Here is a 25,259-nt window from a genome sequence, read left to right on the forward strand (position 1 = left end):
AAAATTTATCTCTTCTCCACCCTTATGGAAGAACTCCTTTTATTGAATTTTGAATATGGAAAAGATATGGTAATAGCTAAGATTGTTTGTAGTGTCCCTGGTTGTATTTTAGGTGGGTTTTAGTCCTAGAGAACTGACTATTCATTTAAAGTGTGCTCTTAATCACTGAGTTATCTGCTTAATCTAATTTCAAATAGGTCCCTGTATCCCTGTAAAGCTCTTTAAAAGGATAACTGTAGGAAGAGATGTATAGCCATCACAGAGCAGTTTGGCGGGGATTAATTGGCATAGCAAGTAACACCATCTGCAGCCTGTGGCAGGCCACCAGGAAGCCCGGTTAGGCCCCCGCGGCCCAGGCAGGCAGCGGCTGGTGGTCCTCCACAGGAGAGCAAAGGGGAAGTTGCTTATTCATTACCTTGGTCAGGTCATTTAAAATAGCTACTTTGTGAAGCCACAGTAATTGTCTCCAATTCGGGTTTTAACATTTTCAAGCTGTCATCGTTTCTTATTTGCAGCTATTTTTATAGCTTATGCTTTCTATTACACCTATTCATGTGCAAAGATGAAGGATTACAAAAGCCTAGTGTTTTCCTGAAAGTGGAAAATATTATTGGTATGACTTAATTTTTTCTTGATTTTTATTTCTTTAAACATTATGGAAAAATTGATAGAGTTACTATGAGAAAATGGAACTTTGTCATATCTCATCTTGTTGGAATAAGTGGTCTGAAGACTGAAGTCATTATTATAGGTTATATAAAAATTTTACAAAATTGATTCATAATTTTGTCAGCTATATGGTGGTGTTTTACTTAATTACAACTTAAAATTTTTATTGTGGCTTTATTTTTTGATCCCCAAACTGTGAATGTGCAAAATGTAAGGCTTTAAATTAAATATAATGTAGTCAGTTCAGTGAATGAAGAGCAATCTATGACTGGATTACATAGGCATTGTTTGCTGAAAACAAGTATATGAAACGTAAGTCAAAATCTTTTAGAACTGGAATTTGAAATAAACCCATTGTGTTTCAGTTAATTAAAACTGATACTTGGATGGTGGGCTTCCCTGGTAGCTCAGCTGGTAAAAAATCTGCCTTCAGGGAGACCTGGGTTCGATCCCTGGGTTGGGAAGATGCCCTGGAGAAGGGAGCAGCTACCCATTCCAATACTCTGGCCTGGAGAATTCCATGGACTAGTTAGTTCATGGGGTCACAAAGAGTCAAACACGACTGAGTGTCTTACATTGCATGAGAGTCAATCTCTGAAGTTTAAAGAATCTATGCATTGCTTTCAATGTATTACTCTATCTTGGGTGGCAGCATGGTTTGTTAGAAAGGACATAGCCTGCAGAGTCAAAAATTTCAGGTTCAAACAGTGTTTCTGCCACTTGCTGCCTGAGGAATCTAGCTCTCAGAACCTGCAAGCCCCCAGAGTGTCTTGATAGCTCGGCTACCACCCACTAGTTCACGCTTTCACTGGAAAGTCTTACATGACTTAATAGGGAGTTATACTCAAGGCCAGGATTTATTGTAGCAGAGTGTACAAGTGAGACAGCAGGAATGGCAAAGGAGCGGTCAAGCTCAGGATTTCTTGCTCTATTTATGGGCATGTCTGTCCACCTACAAACTGCAGAGATATACTCAGGAAGAGACATACTCGGAGATATTCTCAGTATACTCAGAGATACACTCTGAGTCTTGGAGTCCAGAATTCTCCAAGGGAGTGGACCACATACCTGCTCCATGACCAGCCATGGTGAGGACCTGAAGCCACACCAGATGCACAGAATGACTCCAGGTTTATTTTAAACAAGCCAACAGCATGTTTGGCTTCACCTGCCATTTCAGGCATATAGACTAACATTACTTGGTGACATCTGAACAGCGTTAACTAAGAGTGTGCTATCTAGATAAGCAGGAGCCGAGTGAAACTGACATGCTTAAAGAAGTTAACTCTTTACTTGCACAGAGCTAAATGAAAGTTGAAGGGGAATTGTCCCATGAGTTACTTTTCCTATGTCTCGCCTATCCTAACATTCTGCTGTCTGTAGTATCTGGGATATACAAAACGATTCATTGAGGAGTAGAGAGAAAATATTATAACTGTTTATATTTATTCTTGATCACATCCTTTTAGTTTTCCTTCATCCAAGAATGTCTGTGTTTTTTTTTTCTTTAGTCTTGAAAGATAGTTTTGTCTCCTGTAGTGGCAATGGACAGTTCTTTTCTTTCAACATTTGAAAACCTGTGCTACCTCCTTCTGAGCTCCATAGCTTTGGAGGGAGAAATCTGCCTTTGAATCCAGACTTTTTCTTTGTCTTTAATTTTCAGAAGTGTAATTTTATGTCTCAGTTGAACTGATTTCTTTGGGTTTATCCTATGTAAATTTGTTTCAGCTTCTTGAATTTGTAGATTTGTGTCTTTGAGCAAATTTGGAAAATTTTCAGCTGTTATTTGTTTCAGTACTTCTGGAGCATTACACACACTCTGTCTCTCCCCTCCTTCTGAGACTCTGATACAAAGGTTGGGCCTTTTCTATTGTCCCGTGCGTCTCCAAGGCTCTGTTCCTTTTTAAAAACGTTTTTCTTTGGAGAAATGTCTATTTAGTTCTTTGGCCCATTTTTTGATTGGGTCGTTTATTTTTCTGGAATTGAGCTGCATAAGTTGCTTGTATATTTTTGACGCAGGATACAGCATGCTTGGGGCTGGTGCATGGGGATGACCCACAGAGATGTTATGGGGAGGGAGGTGGGAGGGGGGTTCATGTTTGGGAACACATGTAAGAATTAAAGATTTTAAAATTAAAAAAAATAAAAAAATAAAATAAAAAAATAAAAACTTTTTTCTTTGTTTAAAGTGAATAAATTCTATTGGTCTGTGGCCAAGTCCAGTGACTCTATCTTCTGTCATCTTCATTTTACTGAATTGCTCATTCTGTCAATTTATTTTTGTTACTGAATTTTTTTAGTATTATTATCTTCACCTTTCTGGTTTATAACTCCTGTTCCCATTGCTGAGTTAATCTGTTTTTATTTCAAGAGAGTTTGATTGTTGAAGCATTCTTGTAGCTGCTTTGAAATTCTTGCGAGATGATCCCGATGTCTGATCTGTCCCAGTTTTGGTGTCACTTGACTGTCTTTTCTCATTCAGGTTGTGATTTCCTTGGCTGTGGGTTTGATGGATGATTCTGTGTTGTACTCTGAACACTTTATTTTGTTGGGAGACTCTGGGTCCTATTTAAATCTTCTGTTTTTGCAAGCGGTCACCTGGTTTAGGTTTGGTGTGTAAGACCTGGCTTGCTTTTGCAGGCTGTGGGTTAAGCGACTGTTCACTTCTTGGAGCCGTTGTGGTATGACTCTGCTTTGCAGGTTTACCTGGTTTCCACCTGCTCCTCTCCCTGTGGTGGGCCACAGTGTCGGGCGTGTCAGCCGCCTGGTGCTTATTTGGCTGAACTCCGCTGCCCATAAGAACAGAGAGCCCTTTGCGGGCTGGCTGCCTGTCTGGGAAGGAGATGGGAGTCTTAGCTCTGCGGGGACAGAGGCTTCCCAGGAGAGTCTGCTTCTCTCTGGCAGCATTTCCCTCACCAGCAGCCTAACTCCTTTGGTAATTCTTGGTCTGGGAGAGAATATCGTCTCTGAGACCAAAGGCTTCCCAGTCTTGGCCGCTGTTGTTCTGGGGGCCCTCCTGCCCTTGCTTTCAGAGCCACCCCCATACTTCTTGGCAGGGCGGGGAGTCTCAGCCCCGGTGGGAAAGAGCGGGTTGGCCCTGACTGCTCGTGTCTGCCAAGCTCCCCACAGCCCCTTGCAAGTGGTGCTGGGTTTACCTGATGCTGGCAGGACAGACGTGTGATCCTGGATGGGAATGGGCCCCCCTGGGCTGTCTTCTGTTGCCACTGTTGAGAGTTAAGCCTCCTTTGTCGTTTGGGGGACATCCTGCTGCGACCTTGTCCCCATCCCTGGGGTCCCACACAGCTCACCTTCCTCTTACCTCCATTCAGAGTTCTTTCATTGTCTCTTCGTCATTTCCTGGTTTACAGTTGTGCTTAATGAAAAGCAGCAGGAACAACTGTATTTACACCATTTGCCCAGGGACTGCATCACATTAAAAAAAAAGAGTGATGAAAGTTTAGAGACAGTTGGGTATAAGATCCAGTGAATGCTAGATTGCTTAGTACTTCAAGCTCTCCATGTTATGGTCAGAAAGTATATCTCTCGTTTTTATACCTGTTCAGTTCAGTCGCTTAGTCGTGTCCAGCTCTTTGCGACCCCAGGAACTACAGCACGCCAGCCTCCCTGTCCATCACCAACTCCCGGAGTCCATCCAAACCCATGTCCATTGAGTTGATGATGCCATCCAACCATCTCATCCTCTGTCGTCCCCTTCTCCTCCTGCCTTCAATCTTTCCCAGCATCAGGGTCTTTTCAAATGAGTCAGCTCTTTACATCAAGTGGCCAAAGTACTGGAGTTTCAGCTTCAACATCAGTCCTTCCAATGAACACCCAGGACCGATCTCCTTTAGAATGGACTGGTTGGATCTCCTTGCAGTCCAAGGGACTCTCAAGAATCTTCTCCAACACCACAGTTCAAAAGCATCAATTCTTCGGTGCTCAGCTTTCTTTATGGTCCAACTCTCACATCCGTACATGACCACTGGAAAAACCATAACCTTGACTGGATGGACCTTTGTGGGCAAAGTAATGTCTCTGCTTTGTAATATGCTGTCTAGACTGGTCATAATTTTCCTTCCAAGGAGTAAGCATCTTTTAATTTCATGGCTGCAGTCACCATCTGCAGTGATTTTGGAGCCCAAAGAAATAAAGTCTCTCACTGTTTCCACTGTTTCCCCATCCATTTACCATACTCAACACTACTGCCTTTAAAAACTTAGGGGTCTACAGTATTGGTTTGAGGGCTTTCTTGGTGGCTCAGTGGTAAAGAATCAGCCTGCCAATGCAGGAGACATGGGTTAGGGAGATTCCCTGGAGAAGGAAATGGCAACACATTCCAGTGCTCTTTCCTGGAAGATCCCATGGACGGAGGAGCCTGGTGGGCTCTAGTCCAGGGGGCCTTAAAAGGGCTGGACGCGACTTAGTGACTAAACAACACAAGATTGGTGCATTCACTCTTTTTAGACAATCTGTACTTTTTCCTGTGTATTTACTGAAGCTATTTTCTCCTTTTAGTGCATCGGAATTATAGCCCTGTTCAAGACTTTTCTTTTTACTTCTTTCATAAATTTTTTTTCCCCTAAGTTCTCAAATATAATATGAATTACTTTTTCTGACTTTTAACATCTGTTACTCATGTGACACTTTAACATTTTGAACAGAGTATACTCTAAAACTTTATTCTTTGGAGATGAACTTTCCTAGAGAAGCAGTGCTTGCAATGACATTTGGATTCTTAAATTTATTGGTCATGTATTTAATGTTTGGGTTGTAACCACCTTGTCATAAGGGTCTAATAGAATATACCCTTATGTTCTGAGTCTGTCTCGAAATTCCAGAACTATGTATCTCCCTAGCATTTCATCTTTTCCCCTCCAGTGTAATTGTAACATTGAGTTCCATAGAAGTGATGACTTTTATGGCTTATATCAGAGACTACTGCCTGGTCTACTAGGAGAAATTTTGGGGGGAATGGAATTAGAAAAACAGACCATCTAGTTTCTAGGAGAAGAAAGTTAGTATCAGTGGAATGATGACAGTCATCAGCTACAGATAAAGAAACTTAGGGATCCCTGACCAATCCCTGTGTTTCACTCCTGCAAAGGTATGCGTACCTCTTGTGCTTTTTTTTTTCCCCCCCAAAATAGCTTCCATTTAACCTTTATCTTTTTAAGGATCGTAGGGAGTAGCAAGCACTGTAAGCGACTTCTGAACACCGAAAGCAGGAACTTTATGGTTTTCATAGTTTAGTGGCTTGTAGAAGGTTAAGGAAAAGTTACTCTGAGAAATCTGAGAAACCTTTCTACCTCTTCTGTGAAGGCTTTTTATGCATGTTTATATAGACCACATGTATCTCAGTGTTCTAGCTCTAGACTGTTCATACTTCTGAGTCTTTATTCTCCATATGCTTATATTAAAGCCTTTGAGAACAGGAACTGAGTTCAACTTACCTTTGAATTCACATATCTTTGAATTTCTAGTGCACCTCAGTGTTTGGTTGTGTGTGTGTGTGCATAAATATAAAATTAGGATGGATTCAGAGCCAGGCTGAGTTGTATCTCAGCTTCCATTGTTTCCCCAACATGCTGTTTCACTGTTTTGGCCCTGTTTTAGTAACCTGCCATAGCCTGGTGTATTCCAGACTGTTCTGTATCTTCTTGTGTATTATATTGTGTCTCAAAGTGAGTCCTGGAAAAATCTTTCCTACTAGTGTCTTTGACAGTGTAGACTCCATTCTTGTGTATTATATGAAATAGACCAGACCTTTTGACTGCCCAGTTGAGGAGTTCTGCTTTCTTCCAAAAGAGTCTGACTGCCTTGTGTAGTTGTTTTCCCGTGGCAGTGGCAGGTGTGCTCTACTTTTCACTCTTATGTGCCTCATTTATTTGCATTCCTTTCAGAAAAGAAAAGGAAAGCAAAAAGAAAATGAACCTCAAGACTATTTTTTTGCAATTCTGGGACTAGAATGGATGAAGTTAGAAGTTATAGTCTATAATGAATTTATTGAATAAACTTCCACGTTTCTTTTATACAAATTTCTGTGATTTAAGTACTTTCTCTGGTATTTATTGTGAAATGTTGCATTGTGAGAAAGATTGACATATAAAGATTCACTCTAATATAAGGAATAAATTTAGAAATTGCCAGATGGCTTAGCTATGAATTTCAACCTTGTTTCAGAGAAAAAACTTACCTTTAATTCACTCTGTGAAGTGTTTTAATCAATATTGCTATTTTATGTTTCAGCATCTGCTTCTACTTTTGTCTGTATTTACTAATTTATTTCTGAAAGCCAAAGGTTTTCTGAGAAATAAGAACTAAGGTTTGAGTTACCAAATAGAATGGTCATGGTATTGTGCTTTTAGAATATGGTGCTAGAATTGGGTTAACTCCTAATGGACCTTTTAATCTCTGCTGCTTTACTTAAAGTTTATTTTTATATTTGCTTTGAAATATTGTGTAAAACACGGACAGTAGGCCTGGTTCGTTAAATTCAGTTCTTACAACTGATTTTACGTATGAATTATTCACATTTTCTTACAGAATTACAGTTTTCCCTAGAAGTATGTGATTTACAAGGATTGATCCCATTCACAGATAAGAAATTTGGCCTCAAGATACATCATTCCTAAGAATATGACATTAGAATATTTAATTTTTCAAATTTCAGTTTATTTTTAGGCAACTTTAAGTGTCCTAAGTATTTAAACAATTCCGTGTTAAAAATTATTCTTGGAAGATTTTTTTTAGGTATCGGTAGTGTTTTCTAGCAATGTTTGTCATTGTAATTCTTATGTCTCTTTGATAAGACTTAAAGTAAAAAGTGAGGTCACTCAGTAGTGTCCGACTCTTTGCGACCCGATGGACTGTAGCCCACCAGGCTCCTCCATCCGTGGAATTTTCCAGGCAACAGTACTGGAGTGGGTTGCCATTTCCTTCTCCAGGGGATCTTCCCAACCCAGGGATCGAACCCAGATCTCCCGCACTGCAGGCAGACGCTTTACTGTCTTAGCCACCAGGGAAGCCTTAGAGTTAAATTATCTGTTTAGAAATTCAGAAGTATTAGGTGCATTCCAATGGCTTTTGGGGGGAAAAGTCATTATATGCTAATTGTACTAATCTTAAAGAATATGAAGACTACGGGTATTACTGCCAGAGCCCACTGGAATATTCTCTTCTCCCAAGTAATGAGACACCTCCTCTCTTAGGGTGAATTCCAGATGCACACTGTGTCATAAATCTCCTAGTGAAAGGTCTCCTCGTGTTGTAAGTCTCCTAGTGGAGACCGTGGAAGCACAGGTATGTACTGTATTACAGAAAGGTCCAAAATGAGGTGACTAAAAAAATACTGATTATTACATTAATGTAATAACTAAATATTAAGATAAAACCCCAGTGTTAATAACCTGTTAACTGTATTGAATATTTGTCTAGCTTACCTCCATCATCTAGTTGTTTAGCTTAGCTGTTAACTTAGAATTGCCGGTTTCTTTTTGGTCTTTAATAAAGTAGGTATGACTGGTGTTACCTTTTGAAATGTAAACAAATATGTTTTTACATTCAGTGAGTAGTTTAGACTTTGCAAACAAGTATATATGTGGGGGAGATGTAAAGACAGAAGGAGTAGGAGCTCTGTACTCTGTTAAAGATGGGATTTGGCGTGGATAGGAAGGCAGGAAGTTCTGGAGGAGAGGCGTCCTTTAGGGTGGTGAGCCTCTGGGAAGACCAGGGCACACGGGTGACACGGTGTTGCCAGCTCAGTGCTGTCTCCTGCGAACCTCACTCACACGAGCCTTGACATTCGCTGCAGGACTGTTTCTCTTGGTTGCCTTCTGTTCAAGGGTATGAAAACTGGGGAGCTCGTGAAATATTAAAATCCCAGTATGTAGTGCTGGGAAAGCTGGACAGTTATGTATAAAACAATGAAATCAGACCATTCACTCAAAATGGTCACAAAAAAAGTAAAGACCTGAAGGTAAGACATGGCACCACAGAACTAGAAGAGAACATGGACCAAATACTCTCTGACACAAATTGTAGGAATATTTAGTTCATTCTGTCAAGGCGAAAGAAATAAAAGCAAAACCAAATAAATGGACCCTAATGAAACTTAAAAGCTTTTGCTCAATAAAAGAAATCATTAACAAATCCAAAAGATAGCCTATGGAATGGGAGACATTATTTGTAAATGATTCCACCCACAGAGGGTTAATATCTAAAATATAGACCACTGATAAACTCACTATCAAAAATGCAAGCAGGCCAATTAGAAAATGGGCAGAAAAGCTAAATAGACTTTTTTCCAGTGAAGACACGGGCACATGAAAACATACTTGACTTCTCTGCTGCTGCGAAGTCACTTCAGTTGTGTCCAACTCTGTGCGACCCCATAGACGGCAGCCCACCAGGCTCCCTCGTCCCTGGGATTCTCCAGGCAAGAACATTGGAGTGGGTTTCCATTTCCTTCTCCAATGCAGAAAAGTGAAAGTGAAGTTGCTCAGTCATGTCCGACTCTTCGCGACTCCATGGACTGCAGCCTACCAGGCTCCTCCGTCCATGGGATTTTCAGGCAAGAGTACTGGAGTGGGGTGCCATTGCCTTCTCCGACTTGACTTCTCTAGTTATTAGCAAAATGCAAGTCAAAACAGCAATGAGGTGGCATCTCACCCCAGTTAGAATGGCTGTTGTCAAAAAGTCTACAAATAAGAAATGTTGGAGGTGATGTGGAAAACAGGGAACTCTTGTTCATCATTGGTTGGAATGTAAATTGGTGCTGCCATTATGGACAACAGTATGAAGGACCTTTAAAAACTTAAGTGTTACCATGTGACCCAGAAGTTCTCCTCCTGAGCATATATCCTGAAAAAAACAAAAACTCTAGTTCAAAAAACGTACATGCACCTCAATGTTCATAACAGCACTGTTTACAGTAGCCAGGACGTGAAAACAGTCCAGGTGCCCATCAATAGATGACTGGCATAAGAAGTGGTTTATGTGCACAACAGGATATTAGTCATAAAAAGATGGAATTATCATCTTTTGCTGCAATGTTGGTGAACACAGAATATTATGCTTAGTGAAACAATTCAGAGAAAGATGAATACCACATGGTATCACTTATATGTGAAACCTAGAAAAAGTACACAATGAACATAAACACAAAACAGAAACTGACTCCCAGACAGACAGAGTTTACATCACCAAAGTGTGGAGCCAGGCTAGGGGGGTGGATTCGCAGATACAAACTACCATATATAAAACAGATGAGCAGCAAGGATTTACTGTATAGAACAAGGGATTATACCCAGTGTTTTTCTGTATAATCTGCACTGTGCTGTATACCTGCAGCTAACACAGTATTGTAAATCAACTATATTCCAATAAAAAATCCAATGCTAGACTCATTTACCGGTATGGTTTAGGAGCATGTTTGCTCTCCTGTGTCAGAGAGGAATTTCGATATAAATATTTGACACTACAAAAATGAAAATAACTCTAATAATTAAAAGATAAGCAACCGATGGAAAAAATTATTCTACACGTTCATTTCGTACATTCTAGTCTTATGTCTACTTGTAATGCAGTGATTTACTGATTTTTTTTTAATGTGCCACTAAAGCACTGATATATCATTAGAGTAATAATTAGGCAATGCATGCTTATTATTAATAGTCCTAAAGCTCTTTTTTATGATAAGCTGCGTTCATGAAGTTTACCCATGGTTTATTTTTTTTATCATTAAGAAATAGTTGTAAATTGAAACTTGGCATTATTTGCTAACACAATTTTGGGGACCACAAGATTTAAGGGAACAGAATACTAATAATCTTGACACATCCTAAAACTTTGACTGAGAAATGTTGCTACGACAATCATCTTTTAAAACTGTACCGAAGGTTATTCATGAAAATAATTGATGAGCTACACTCTCAGTGTAGACTTCTAATTGGGCACTTGGACAACAGCTTATAGCTCAGCTAGAAATCAGGTTGAAATTCTGGGAGGTGAGCAAGCTGGAATCGATCTCATTGCCATAGACGAGGTGTGTAAGTTCTACGCGAGGTGTGCTCTAGGGAGGATTCTCGTAGCTCTTAGCTGAGTTGCCTCAGTGACTCAGTTGTCAGAACTGCTTCATTGACCTTCCTGTTGTGTAATTCAAATGAAAAAACTTTTTGGAATTGATTATATTAAATATAACAGTTAAAGGTCTCAGTGAGACTTTTCTGAAAATTTTTGCCTCTAGGGGAGTTCCACAATGTGGCATGAATTGGCTCTTTGATAACATAACATTCATTTATCATATACTGTAGATAAATATTTAAGATTTTAAAAATTAATGGCACTTATGTTATAGATAGTATGTTCTTAATTTGACTCTTCTTTTTAATTACATGATATGATATATGTATTATTTAGAGTCAGAAAAGTATTTTACTACTGAGCTTTATTTTAATGTAATATTCTTTACCACACTGAAGAGACCAGTGAAATCAAAACAGAATATGTTGGAACAGTAGGCCAAAAGACAGAAGACTGAAGCTCTTAACTCTCAGACTTAGTACCTGTGTGATCACAGTCAGACTCTTATCTTCTCAAGGCTTCGGTTTTCAATGTGAAGTGGAGATGATACATTCAATCCAATGGAGGGTCTTCTGAGATTCAGCAAGCAAGCGTGTCTGGGAACATGTTAAAAATGCGTCCCTAGCTTTTCTTTATGAAAGTTTGGTTTTCAGACAGGTGGTGATACTTCCTTGCCTTTGCTTGTTCTATGTGTGACTGCGTGCCCAGTTGCTCAGTCGCATGTGACTCTCTGTGTCCCCGTGGACTGTAGCCCGCCAGGCTCCTCTGTCCATGGGGTTCTCCAGGCAGAAACACTGGAATGAGTAGCCATTTTCTCCTCCAGGGGATCTTCCTGGCCCAGGGATCCTGTGTCTCTTGTTGGTAGGTGGGTTCTTCACCTCTAGTACCACCTGGGAAGCCCCCTTGCCTGTACTGTGGGCTGGCTTTAAATCTGCTCTTAGGCAGTTTTAAAGAATATTCTGATTAGTTGACAAAACCCAGAAATTCTTTTTTTGGGGCAGGGGTGTGCTACAAGGCTTATGGGATCTTAGTTTCTGACAGGGGATCAAAGCTGGGACCTTGACAGTGAAATCACTGAGTCCTACCCACTAGATCACCAGGGAATTCCCCAGAAATTCATAGTTTAGAAAATGTATTCAGGTCTTAGAGTTTCCTTCCATTCTCCCTTTTCAAAATGAGTTGTCCAATTTAGACCAAATAATTTGATGTTTCAAAAAAATTTTTTTTTCATTTTCATAGGTAACTGAAAAATGGAGAAAGTATAAGTTTCTTTCATCATAGTAATGAAATGTTAGTACTTATGAATTAAAGCATAAAACCCTAATGTCAAGAATATTTGAACAGTCTAAATCAAGTATTTTATAGCTTTTGCATCAGGGAAATTTAATCATTAGTTTTGAGTGTAGGTCTGTAGATATAATGGTGATAAGTCACTAGCAAGCAGATGAAACAAAACTGTTAACTCTGTTCATTACAGTTTTGATTCATAGTTTTATGTCTTTTATTTCTATTGACTTACACTTCAGTGCAGCTTTCGTTTTCATGTAGTGCTAGTAAATCTGCGAAACCAGGGGAGACACTGCTACTCGTGTTTCTTGCAGGCAGTTTGCGTCCATTCCTCTTGATTCTTCTCCACATTCAAGATGGTTGCACAAATCTACTTGCCCCTCTGTAGAAAGCAGGGCAAAGACAAAGATAAGAATATGGGGTATAATCCCCATGTGCGCTCAGTCGCATCTGGCTCCTTACGACCCCATAGACTGTAGCCCACCAGCCTCCTCTGTCCATGAGCTTTTTCCAGAAAGAAGACTGGAGTGGGTGCCATGCCTTTCTCCAGGAGATGGTCCCAGCCCAGGGATCGAACCCACATCCCCGCATTGCAGGCGGATTCTTTGCCTCTCAGCCACCAGGGAAGCCCTGTAATCTCTGTAGAACATACCAGGTCTGGGACAGTTGCTGAGGAGTGAGCTGCAGCTGTTTCTGGCAGTCCTTCTGAGTGTGGCTTTTCTTTCCTGTGTGCTAAGGGGAGAAGAGAGGTCAGGAAAGATGGTGGGCAAGTCAAGGATCCAGTCTCCTTCAGCAACTCTCCATTCTCCAAACTCCATGTGACTCAGGGTCTCTGTTCCCAGCCTTACCTTGGAATTATCTTCTGAGGAGTTTCTGCCTATTGACTTTCTGTTTTCCCCAGTGATAAAGTTATAGAAAACCTCCTTTGTTACCATATTCATCATCACCCGGGTCAGAGGCGGCATGTTCAGTGATGCTCTGGTGTCATCGTGTATCCCAAGTTGCTTGCCTTTCTCGACCGTTCAGCAGCCCCAGCAGGAGTATTTCATTTACTTTGTAAGGGAGGAGTTGGATCATTGCCCTTTTCAGGGATGTGTCAAGTGCTGCTGCCTTTTTCCAGGTTGACAGATTGGAGTTTGCCCCTCTGTCCATATTTCTGCTAAATTGCAGCTATCAAATTGTCACTGGGTTTCCTTTGGGTATTTTGTCTCTCCCTCTTACAGACAGACTCACAAATCTAAATTCTGAGGCTCTAGGCTCCTTCCTTCTGATCTTCGTTTTTAGCTAAAACAGATTAAGAGCAATCTTGCTCTTAACGGACTCCTCAAATGCAGTGCTTTGGATATCCAGTTAGTCTTCTCCCCAGCTAACATGCTTTTCTCCCCATCAATAGAAAGGTTATTTTCGTGACTTCAAACCAGGAGTGACCCCTAGATAACAGCCATTCTGGTGATAATAAGCGTTCCAGATCCCCTTTCTGCTGTTACACCCTAAAGATGACTATAGCACCCCTCATCTTTAACCCCAGGCAACACCGTGAAAGTGAAAGTGAAGTCACTCAGTCGTGCCCAACTCTTTGTGACCCCATGGACGGTACCTGCCAGGCTCTTGTCCATGGGGTTTTCCAGGCAGGATTACTGGAGTGGGCTGCCATTTCCTCCTGTTTACCATCTGAGCCACCATAGCCATTATTTAAATTACAGATTTAGGGACCCTTTCCCAGACAGAGGCTCTTCAAGGCATTTCTTTTTTCTGATAGATGTATAGTTAATTTACAATGTTGTGTTGGTTTCTGGTGTACAGCAAATTAATTCTGTGTATATACAATAAGACTTTTTATCTATCTATTTTATATATAATAATTTATATTTGCTGATTCCATGCTCCTAATTAATTTACCCCTCCCTACCTCTTTGCCTCTTTGGTAACCATCAGTTTGTTTTCTGTGTCTGTGAATCTGTTTCTGTTTTGTAAATGAGTTCATTTACATCATTTTTTAAGACTCCACATATAGGTGATATCATATATTTGTCTTTCTGTTTGACTTACTTCACTTCATATGATAATTTCTAGGCTTATCTATGTTGCAGCAAATGGCTTTATTTCATTCTTTTTTATGGCTGAGTGATAACCCATTGAGTGTGTGTGTGTGTGTGTGTGTCTGTGGGTGTGAGTGTGTGTGAGTGTATGTGTGTGTGTGAGAGTGTGAGTCTGAGTGTGTGTGTGTGAGTGTGTGTGTCTGAGTGTGTGTCAGTGTGTGTGAGAGTGTGAGTGTGTGTGGGAGTGTGAGTCTGTGTGTGTGAGTCTGAGTGTATGTGAGTGTGTGTGTGTCTTTGTGTGTGTGTGTGTGTGTGTCTCTGTGTATGTGAGAGTGTGTGAGTCTGAGTGTGTGTCTGTGTGTGTGTGTGAGTCTGAGTGTGTGTGTGTATGAGTGTGGGAGTGTGAGTCTGAGTGTGTGTGTCTGAGTGTATGTGAGTGTGTGTGTGTCTTTGTGTGTGTCTGTGTGTATGTCTGTGTGTGTGTGTGAGTGTGTGTGTGTGGGAGTGTGAGTCTGAGTGTGTGTGAGTCTGAGTGTATGTGAGAGTGTGTGTGTGTGTCTGAGTGTGTGTGTGTGAGTCTGAGTGTGTGTGTGGGTGTGTGTCTGAGTGTGTGTCAGTCTGAGTGTATGTGAGTGTGTGTGTGTGTCTGAGTGTGTGTGTGTGTGGGTGGGAGTGTGAGTGTGTGTGTCTGAGTGTGTGTCTGAGTGTGTGTGTGCATGTGTGTGAATGTGTGTGTGTGTGTGTGTGAGCCTGAGTGTGTGTGTGTCTGAGTGTGTGTGAGAGTGTGTGTGGGAGTGTGAGTCTGAGTGTATGTGAGTGTGTGTGTCTGTGAGTGTGAGTCTGTGTGTGTGTGTCTGAGTGTGTGTGTGAGTGAGTGTGAGTGTGTGGGAGTGTGAGTCTGAGTGTGTGAGTCTGAGTGTATGTGTGTGTGTCTGTGTGTCTGTGTGTGTGTGAGTATGTGACTGAGTGTGTGTGTGAGTGTGAGTGTGTGTGTATGTGAGTCTGAGTGTGTGTGTGTGTGTGTGTGAGTGTGTGTGTGAGTGTGTGTGAGTGAGTGTATGTGAGAGTGTATATGTCTGTGTCTGTGAGTGTGTGTGTGTCTCTGTGTGCGTGTGTGTGAGTCTGAGAGTGTGTGTGTGTGAGTGTGTGTGTGTACACACACCACATCACCTCTGTCCATTCACCTGCCCATGGCCGTGTAGGTTGTTTCTGTGTCTTGCCTGTTGTAAATGGAAGGCGCTTCATTCTGATGATATGAAGTGGCATCTTACTGTGGTTTGTTTTTGTATGTTACTGACTGGTGATGCTAAACACCTTTTGATGTGCTTATTGTCTCTTTGTCCCTCCTCTTTTGTTAAGTATTCTACCTAATTTCTTAAAATTCAGTTGTCTGTCATCTTGTGTTTGAGGTATGCGTTCTCTGTGTTACATAGAAATGATTTGTCATTTACATGTGTTTCAAAAATGTTCTTCCAGATAGTAGTTGGACTTTTCATTTTTTTTAAATGAGATTTTGGGGAAACACATGTTTTTAATTTGATTAATTCCAGGTTTTTGTGTGTGTGTGCTTTTTGTCTCCTAAGAAATCTTTGCTTACACACTTGGTCATGAAGATATTCTCTTGTGTTTTCTTCCAGGACCTTATAGTTCTGGTTTTATACTTGGGTTGAAAGACTTGTCATGAGGCAGAAAACTTCCCTCTATCCTTCTAGATTCTTTGGCTAGTCTAACATTTAAATTGACACAAGACAGATTAACAGGAGAAAAAAATCAAATCTAATTTTGCACATATACATAGACATGAGAAGTTTGGAGTTAGGAATCTAAAAGATATATATGCCATCCTGAGCTAAGGAGTGTATAGGAGCCAGAGGCTTCAGAGAGGAGGAGGGTAACTCTCAGAAAAGAAGAGCAGGTGTTTAGCAATTGGATGGTTGCCCTGTCATTCAGGTAGGTCATGAAAAGTTATTTCTGGTAATGACTGTTACTGGGGGCAAATCACCATATTTCAATTAAGAGGGAGGTAAAATTTTCCTTTGAGTCCACGGGGTCTCCATTTGCCTTTAGTTCAGAATAATCCAAATGTCAACGTGGCACGTCTTGAGGAGGCCTGTTAGGAACCCCCGCAGATCATACATGTAAAGTGTTCTTTCAAAGCAATCATTGTTGCTCCTTTTGTTGACCTGTCAGAGGGTGGTGGCTGGGTACAGAGTGTTTCAGAAGGTAAAATACTTCAAAACGGCTGTCTAGGACACTTTAAAGCCATGGTTGGGGTGGGTTTTTACTTCAAGATGTTTGACTACGTGTCGCAATTGGTCCGATAGATCACAGTTATAGTTCAGTCTATGTAATGGGGGAATACTGTGCTTTAATGCAAATTCTTTTACATAAAGGATAAAACATATCACCCCAGAACTTTTCTTTCTTCGCCTCATTTTTCCTTCCCGCCTTTCTCCAGTCTGTCTCCGGCCTCGTTTTTTCCTTTTTTAATGTATATGTCTTTCTGCCATCACAGCATTGTGTGCTCTCATAGCTGAGACTTTTTAGATGATAAAGTATCCCCTACGTAGTGATTAGTTCTTGAGGTCAGATGATGGCGTGTTCTTTCATACTGACGCATTTGCATCGTTGGTCTTGTGTGCTTTGATGATACTGTAATTGATGTTTGTTGCTTTATTATGCTATAGGAAATTACTTGGGAAAGATGTGGGACTATATTCACTCTAATAGGCAGCCGTAACTCATGACCAGCTGTGGAAAAATTAGATCTTAGGAATGTGGTGTGGGTAGAAAAATAATTCTGTATGATGAAATGAGGATTGGAAATTTAACATTGCAAAATGAAATTTCCTCATGTACTGATGACACAACATTCTGAAATGACAAATAATAGCATAGCCTAAGCTTTATGGTGGGAGGAAAGTGTATGCTATGTTCTAGTTACAGGGCTACCATCATTTTGAAGTCTGAAAACTCTGATAAAAGTTTGCTATAATGTAGATCTTAAAGTTCTGTTGTGTAGTAACACTTATTAAATCTGTTTTATAACCTCTTGAGGTTACAACTTCTTCGTGTGCTGTTGATTGAATGGTATGAATGAAATATCCCTTAGGTCTATTTGCCACGGCCTCAAGTGCATCTTAGAGCAATTGCGTTTCTCACCTAAGCTAAAAAACCGTTCTTTCTCTTTGCCATAGGATAAGAAGTGGATTCTCAATCACGAAGATGTCACATTAGGAGAATTACTAGGCAAGGTATGTAATCCACTGAGCTGAATGACCAGAAGTCTTTATAGTGATTGTGAACTCTGTGATTCTTTGTTTCTTCAAAGTCTTTCTAATATTCCTGCACACAGCAAGGTACATTCACACGTGAGCCTAGAAGAGCACAGTGCCGTATCTGTTACAAATACTGTGGTGTTCATGGAAAAAGAAATGTGAAAATCTTTGAAAAGTTTAAGGATTACCTTGACTTTTTAAAAAATAATATACTGTAAATTTTCCTCTGAAAGGATTAAAAGCCACAATAATTTTTATTACATTGTAGTAAAACCAAAACTAGTGAGCTGAGATTTGGAGAGGAACTGTGGGGTGATAAAAATGTGTACACCGAATAGTCTTACTCCATTTGTGTCTGGTTACACACGATAGTTCGGGAAAAATGCAGTGCTGCTCTTAGGGATCTCAGGACGTGTGTAGAATCACAGTATGTGGCGACACGGGCCATGCTGTTTCGGTCTGAAAGGGATGTGCACAGGACACCTGTCTCAGTACACCCATTCTGTAGCTAGCTCTGCTGGTGGCCGCAGGAAGCAGCTATATGTGGTAAAAGGCACTTTCCTTCAGACTGGTTGGAAGTTTCTTCCAACTCATAGGCAGTATGAAAATATATTATATCTAATAATAATGGCACACATTTAATAATCAGATGGGTTATTTGGACATTGATTGCTGATTTATAATTGAGTTCCAATAGACAAGCATTAACGTCTTCATCGATGGCTTAATTAGTGAAGTTTGAATTGAGTTGGGGTTCATAATACGGTGGAAAAAATAGTGTAAAATCCAGTTATAGAAAACTGTTACTCATATACTTCTGAGTGATCAGTACTAGAATTTAAGGCTCAGCATTTCGAGTAAAGAAATAAATGATTATCCATTACTTTTCTTGATTCAAATGTAAACTTGATGAATTGACAGATTTCCCCTATTTTTTAGCCTTGCTGTGTGTTAAGAAAGTGAATCCCTGTTGAAACAATCTACTTTGCAGAATTCTTATTATTTAAAAAATATTTTTCCAAATAGAAGCATTAAATTGCTATTAGAAAACAGTTTCTATTGATTGCTAATACTTATTTATTAAGTAAATTCTAAAGAATTTCAAGCTATAGTAGCTATTATGTTTATTTTCTCTATTGTAACCATAATTCTTAAGGAAATATTATACTTTTTCATTACTTTAAGTAACCCAGTATCAGTGATTGAGCTAAAGATTATTACAAAGAAAATGAAGTAATTTCCATGAAAATACAATTAAATATAAAGTTATAAGATTAAACCAGTTACTGAAAAAGTGTGTTGAGAAGGGCAGATTTTTCAGTACTAAGGGAAAAAAAAATGTTTTCAGTTAAAGAGAGATATTTCAGTTATTTTTATGTTTAGTTTAATATGTGATACATGAAACATATTAGGAATTTTATCCATTAGGTCCTTACTTGGTAAGGTTATTTGAAAAAATAATTATTTTCAATGACAAGGCAGTAGCATATACCAGTTTTAACAAATTTAATCATTTTAATAAAACAAACACTTCAACTTTAGAGACATGTATGGCTTAATTTCAGGCTTCCTGGTAACTCAGATGGCAAAGAATCTGCCAGCAATGCTGGAGACCTGGGTTCGATTCCTGGTGTGGGAAGATCCCCTGAAGGAGGGTAGGGCAACCCACTCCAGTATTCTTGCCTGGAGAATCCCCATGGACAGAGGAGCCTGGCGGGCTGCAGTTTGTGCGAAGAGTCGGACACGACTGAGCGACTAAGCACATAGCTTAGTTTCAGCAAATATTTCTGAGTTGAAAATTGTCATTTAATATTTTCATTACCTGTTCTGAGTATTTATCATATACTGCTTGATAATGCATGAGAAAAAAAGAGAATTAACCTATACTTACATACTTTGGGATTTAGTAGTAACATAAAGTTGATATGGTAACTGTAACTTTTGCTGAGCACCACATTTCTTTATACTGTGCTTGATAGCTGGTAATCAAAAATATTAATTCCTCAAATATTTATTGAATGCCACCTGTATGCCAGGCACTCTCCAAGGAACTCGGAATACATCCATGAACAGAGTAGACAAATGTCCTTGCCCTTATAAAGCTTATACTCTATCTAGCAGGGAAAGACGCAGAAGCAATAAGCAATAAATAGGTAAACGTCATAATGGTGAAGGTGCTAATCCTGCGAAAACAGGAGGGATTTAGGGTGCTGCTGGTTGGAGTTGCAGTTTTCAGTAGGGGAGTCCAGGTAAGCCTTATCAAAATTGTTACTTTCCAATAAAAACCTGGCAAGAAGGGATTTAGCCACGTGGTCAAATGAGGAAAAGGATTTTAGGCAGAGGGAGTGTCAGTGCAAATTACATTTGATGAGCGGGAGAGGCAGTGTGTCATAGCTGAGTAGGCAAGAAGGAACAGAGCAGACAACAAGTGGCTGAGGTGGCACAGATCATATCGAGCCATGCTGGTCATGTAGTTACTTTGGCTTTGAATACGTGTGAAAGGGTAAGCTGGGGGATGACTTTGCCTGGAGGAGTGAGATGATCGTACCCTCTACGGAGTTCACTTGGGCTCGCATGTTGAGAATAGGCTGGGAAGGTTCGGAAACTCTTGTCCTTACCTAAGATGATGGTTGCTGGTCAGGTCACAGAAGTGGCAGTGGAGATGGGGGAATGTGGGGAGTTCTGCATTCGTTTTTACGGTTGACCCAACTGCATATCTTGACGGACTATGTGGAGCGTGAGACATGGAGGGCATAGGCTTAGGTATAGCAGGTTTTGGGGACTGAGATTAGCGGTTTTGCATGTAAATATTAAGGTTTGTCTGCTAGACTTCCCAGTGGAGATGCTGAGAAAACAGCTGGGTATTAAGTCTGAAGTTTAGAAAAGAGGTGTGGATCAAATTACAGATTCAGTAGTTGTCACTTACTTGGTGGTTTCCTTCAATGAGTTCAACAATGGAGTGAGTCTAGGTAAGAGGAGAGAGCACTTGAGCTCTGGTCACTTCAAAATCAAGAGGCTGCAAAGAAGAGAAGCAAGAAGATTGAGGCTGAGAAAGAGAAATCTCCAGAAAGGCAGAAAACCGGGAGACAGGATGCCTTAGATGCCAAGAGAAAAAAGTATTTGAAGGAGTGATCAGTGGTGGCATCTGCTGATGAGAGGTCAGATGAGACGATGACTGAGAATCACTGAATTTAGCAATGGAGAGATTCCTGGTGACTTGACTGAGCATTTTCTTTAGCACATTTTATGTGAAAACCAAGCTGGAATATATGTAAGGGAGAATGGGAGGAGAGGAAACAGGGATGGCAAGGATGCAACTCTGAAGCTTTGCTCTGAAAGGAAGCAGAGACGGTGGCGGTTTCAAAAGAAATGATATGTGTGCTGTTGGTTAACCTGAGAAAAGCAACATGCTGGTTTGAAGCTGGGAATGATGTCATGAAAAATTCATGATTTTTAAAGGAGATGAGAATTGCTGAGATAATATCATTGAGTAGTCAAGAGGGAATGGAATTTAGTTTACAATGGAGGATTGACTTTAATAGAAGCACAGTTCATCTTGTAACAGCAAGGAAGATTGGTAGAAGGGTCAATGTGGACCTGAGAGTTGGAAATTGCTTCAGTTTTCTCAGTAAATCAGGAAGCAAGATTATTAGCTGAGAATGAGGTTGTAGGGGAGGTACAGGATCTTTAAGAAGGAAGTCGAAGGGTGAGGAAAAGTTAATTAGAATGAGAGTGTTCATGTTCTAGGGAATTGTATAATAATTATTGAGCAGTATTAAGGACCCCATAGAGGTGTGTGTTCTTAAAGTGAAACTAGTCAACATCGGTGTGGACTTTCTCCATCCACACTGAACTGTATCAGCCCAGAGTAGGCCATGCCACATTTGGTCTGGGTTGTGGATTTGACAAGGGGGTCCTTTAAATTAAGAGGAATAAAGAAACTGGGAGTGTATGGTAGACAGTAATTATGAGCCATGGAATTTAAGCTGAATAAGGAAGAAACCGAGGCTGTTAAGGGGGTTATGGACAATTAAAAGCAATAGGATCTAAAGATTTGGAGGTTCCTATCATGAGAAACGCTGGGCTGGAGGAAGCACAAGCTGGAATCAAGATTGCTGGGAGAAATATCAATAACCTCAGATATGCAAATGACACCACCTTTCTGGCATAAAGTGAAGAACTAAAGAGCCTCTTGATGAAAGTGAAAGAGGAAAGAGAAAAAGTTGGCTTAAAGCTCAACATTCAGAAAACGAAGATCATGGCATCTGGTCCCATCACTTCATGGCAAATACATGGGGAAACAGTGGAAACAGTGGCTGACTTTATTTTTCTGGGCTCCAAAATCACTGCAGATGGTGGTTGCAGCCATGAAATTAAAAGACACTTACTTCTTGGAAGGAAAGTTATGACCAACTTAGACAGCATATTCAAAAGCAGAGACATTACTTTGTCAACAAAGGTCTGTCTGGTCAAGGCTATGGTTTTTCCTGTGGTCATGTATGGATGTGAGAGTTGGACTCTGAAGAAAGCTGAGCACTGAAGAATTGATGCTTTTGAACTGTGGTGTTGGAGAAGACTCTTGAGAGTCCCTTGGACTGCAAGGAGATCCAACCAGTCCATCCTTAAGGAAATCAGTCCTGAATATTCACTGGAAGAACTGATGTTAAAGCTGAAACTCCAGTACTTTGGCCACCTGATTCAAAGAGCTGACTCATTTGAAAAGACCCTGATGCTGGGAAAGATTGAAGGCCGGAGGAGAAGGGGACGACAGAGGATGAGATGGTTGAATGGCATCACCCACTCAATGGCATGAGTTTGAGTAAACTCCGGGAGTTGGTGATGGACAGGGAGGCCTGGCGTGCTGCAGTCCATGGGGTTGCAAAAAGTCAAACACAACTGAGCAACTGAACTTAACTGATAGGGTCAAAGAATTTTCAGTCTAGGTACTAGACGAAGTAAGCTAGAAAAATAAAAGCAAGCCGGAAGATGAGATAAATTGAGGAGTGGAATTATTGGTGATGGCAAAGTTTAAGATCTGAACCTAGAAAATAGGTTGGAACACAGATCATTGGAGGAGAGATGGTCACAAAACAGTTTGAAGTGTTAGAAGGATCCTTAATTGTCTCTTGAAATTTCCAAGTATTAAGACAGGAGTAACACCTGGTACAGTGATTTAGGAGCTCAAATAGTCAACAAATGAAGGAAAATATTTTCAAATGCAGTAGCTGCTAGCCAGGGTATTGGGTATGTAATCAAATGATAGTTTCAAAGCTAAGGGTTTTTAGGAAGGCAGTAGAGAAAACGTTTTAAAAGCAGTGACAGACAGCTAGTGGAATCCTTTATTCTGTCTCCAGGGGACTGGGAGAAGGCCTGGTGTATGTGTATAGGGGACTGAAAGGAAATCACAATTTTAGAAGCCAAAAGAAACTCACCCACCATTTGAGTGTTCTCAAGTGAGGGTGAGGTTTCTATTAGAGCAAGAAGGTGAAGAGCATGACCAAAGAATAGATCAAGATAAAATTTTAGTGATGGACCAGAGGTTTTTCCAGTGGTCATGTATGGATGTGAGAGTTGGACTGTGAAGAAGGCTGAGCATTGAAGAATTGATGCTTTTGAACTGTGGTGTTGGAGAAGACTCTGGAGAGTCCCTTGGACTGCAAGGAGATCCAACCAGTCCATTCTGAAGGAGATCAGCCCTGGGATTTCTTTGGAAGGAATGATGCTAAAGCTGAAACTCCAGTACTTTGGCCTCCTCATGCGAAGAGTTGACTCATTAGAAAAGACTTTGATGCTGGGAGGGATTGGGGGCAGGAAGAGAAGGGGACAGCCGAGGATGAGATGGCTGGATGACATTACTGACTCGATGGACATGAGTCTGAGTGAACTCCGGGAGTTGGTGATGGACAGGGAGGCCTTGCATTGTGCAATTCATGGGGTCGCAAAGAGGCAGACATGACTGAGCAACTGAACTGAAATGAACTGAGAAGTTCCCGAAGACACAGTGGAGGCTGGGGATAGAAGAGAAATAGTTGGAGACAGCAGGAGTCCGCATGGCCTGATCAGAACCAGAGAGGGGGGATGGACCGCCAGGACCTTCTGTGGGGACCGACATAAACAAGACAAGAGACACCATTAAGCTTAGCCTCATGGACGTGGAGCCAGCAGTGGAGATGAAGCTGTGCCTGCGAGGTGGTAGGGAGCAGTGGCCCATCCTTTTTCCTGACCTCTGTGGATGAAGATGAGGTGGTCTGTGAAACAGAGGCTTTTTCTCCGTGTTTGAGATTCCTCCCTTGATCACTGTTAATAGAGTTGAAGTCTTCTGAGTGAAGATTGTTAAATGAATGTTTAAAGTTTTCAAATGCTTCCTATGACCCAGGACCTATAGGTCCATATAGGGCAGAGACCAGTAGAAATGAACCAAGGGGCCAGTGGGATGATAAGTGTTCAGGAAGGACAGAAATAATGTGGGGAAGATCAGGAAGCTCTTCATACAGGAGGGGCAGAAGAAACGCACTTCCAGATTAGTTAGCTTGTTCTTTGATTGGAAGTAGAGGGGAAGTGTGTAGAAGGCAGAACACGTATTTTGAAATCCCTGTCTGAATTTAGGATACATGCAGCAGTCAAAAGCTACAAGAGGGAGCTAGACAGAGGCTGAGAGAGTAAGGTCCACGGAAGGCTGGATGTTGGAGAAGGCAGGGGTGTTTCTTGCAGCAGTTAACCTGGCAGTGCTGTGGTGGGTGGGTTGAAGGGCTGAAGAACTGATGGTGAGATCAGCTGAGGTGAGAAAAATGAGAGCAGGCTGTCTGAGATGAGAGGAGGGAGACAACAGTTTCTAGAGGGAGAATCTGAACCCTTGTAGAGAGAATAATGGTCCTGCTAATTTAGTCAGCAAGTGTCTTCTAATGAGTTAAATGTTAATGAATTTTAAGTGCTTCAGAATCATTCAGGTAAATAAAGGTCTAGCAGTAGTCATGTATGCTAACACCTTTACTGGGTCTATTTCTGATATAAAAAATGATGTGATGATTGTGGGAAGGAAAAAACCCTTGAATAACACGGATGGGAATAAAGCTCAACCTTTTCTGTTTCTAGCTAATGATGAATGTGTACTTTGTTAAATTTATTGGATGTTTACTTTTCATGTAAGGGTAATTAGTCATTGTTTTCAATAAATATTTGAGTTGAGTTATTTCGATAAATATTAGTTTTAATAGTAATACTATTTATTACTTAAATACCAAAGTATGCTTAATATTAAGTAAAATCAATGTTATTTTAAGCAAAGAGCAATTAGCTAATAAATAATGAGTTTATTAAATCAGTATTTTAGTAGTTTTCAATTATTAAGAACATTTAAAATTTATATACCGTGGACTGTTAAGAATTATGTTGATCTTAGAACTCACACTCATTGATTTTCAGACCCCTCGTTGAGTTACTTCTTGCTCAACAGCGGTAGCATTAAAGCTGTTTATGATGCTTATTACAGTTACAGCCCTGTACAGAGTGCATGTGCACACAGAGAAAGTCTTAAAGAGAATGCCTGAAGATGGCTGTCATGTCGGCCTTATAGATCTTCCCTGTCTTTTTTTTTTTTTTCCGTACTTATCATAAAAGCAACTTCAAACTAGCAATAAGGCATTTTAAATCAGAGTATGTTCAAGCCGTCGAGTAAGGCTCGGAGCTCAGACATCTGGCAGAGACGAACTCACCCTGGTGCTTGCGTTTGGGCAAGCCCGCCCTTCCCTGGCGCCTTCCAGAGACCGCGGAGCCACAGGGCACTGTTGATGGCCTCTGCCTCTCACACTTTTCTCCACTGAGCCCTGGCCATGCGCATCAGTGCCACCAGTCACCTCACAGCACCGTGGCTTTACCTGTAAGCGTTAATGAGGACTTTTTTAATCTA

The 25,259-nt window shown here is 40.7% G+C and overlaps 1 protein-coding gene across 1 annotated transcript in view; it reads left to right on the forward strand.

Annotated features, from left to right (window-relative positions):
* Positions 1-25,259, forward strand: part of FER (FER tyrosine kinase) — a 459,494-nt gene that overhangs the window by 296,565 nt on the left and 137,670 nt on the right. Inside the window, exon 14 of the mRNA XM_052643475.1 lies at positions 17,273-17,329. Coding sequence (XP_052499435.1) covers positions 17,273-17,329 — 57 coding nt within the window. The remainder of the gene's footprint in view (positions 1-17,272; positions 17,330-25,259) is intronic.

This window comes from Budorcas taxicolor, chromosome 7 (assembly GCF_023091745.1).
Source record: "Budorcas taxicolor isolate Tak-1 chromosome 7, Takin1.1, whole genome shotgun sequence".
NCBI classification, from domain to species: Eukaryota; Metazoa; Chordata; class Mammalia; order Artiodactyla; family Bovidae; genus Budorcas; species Budorcas taxicolor.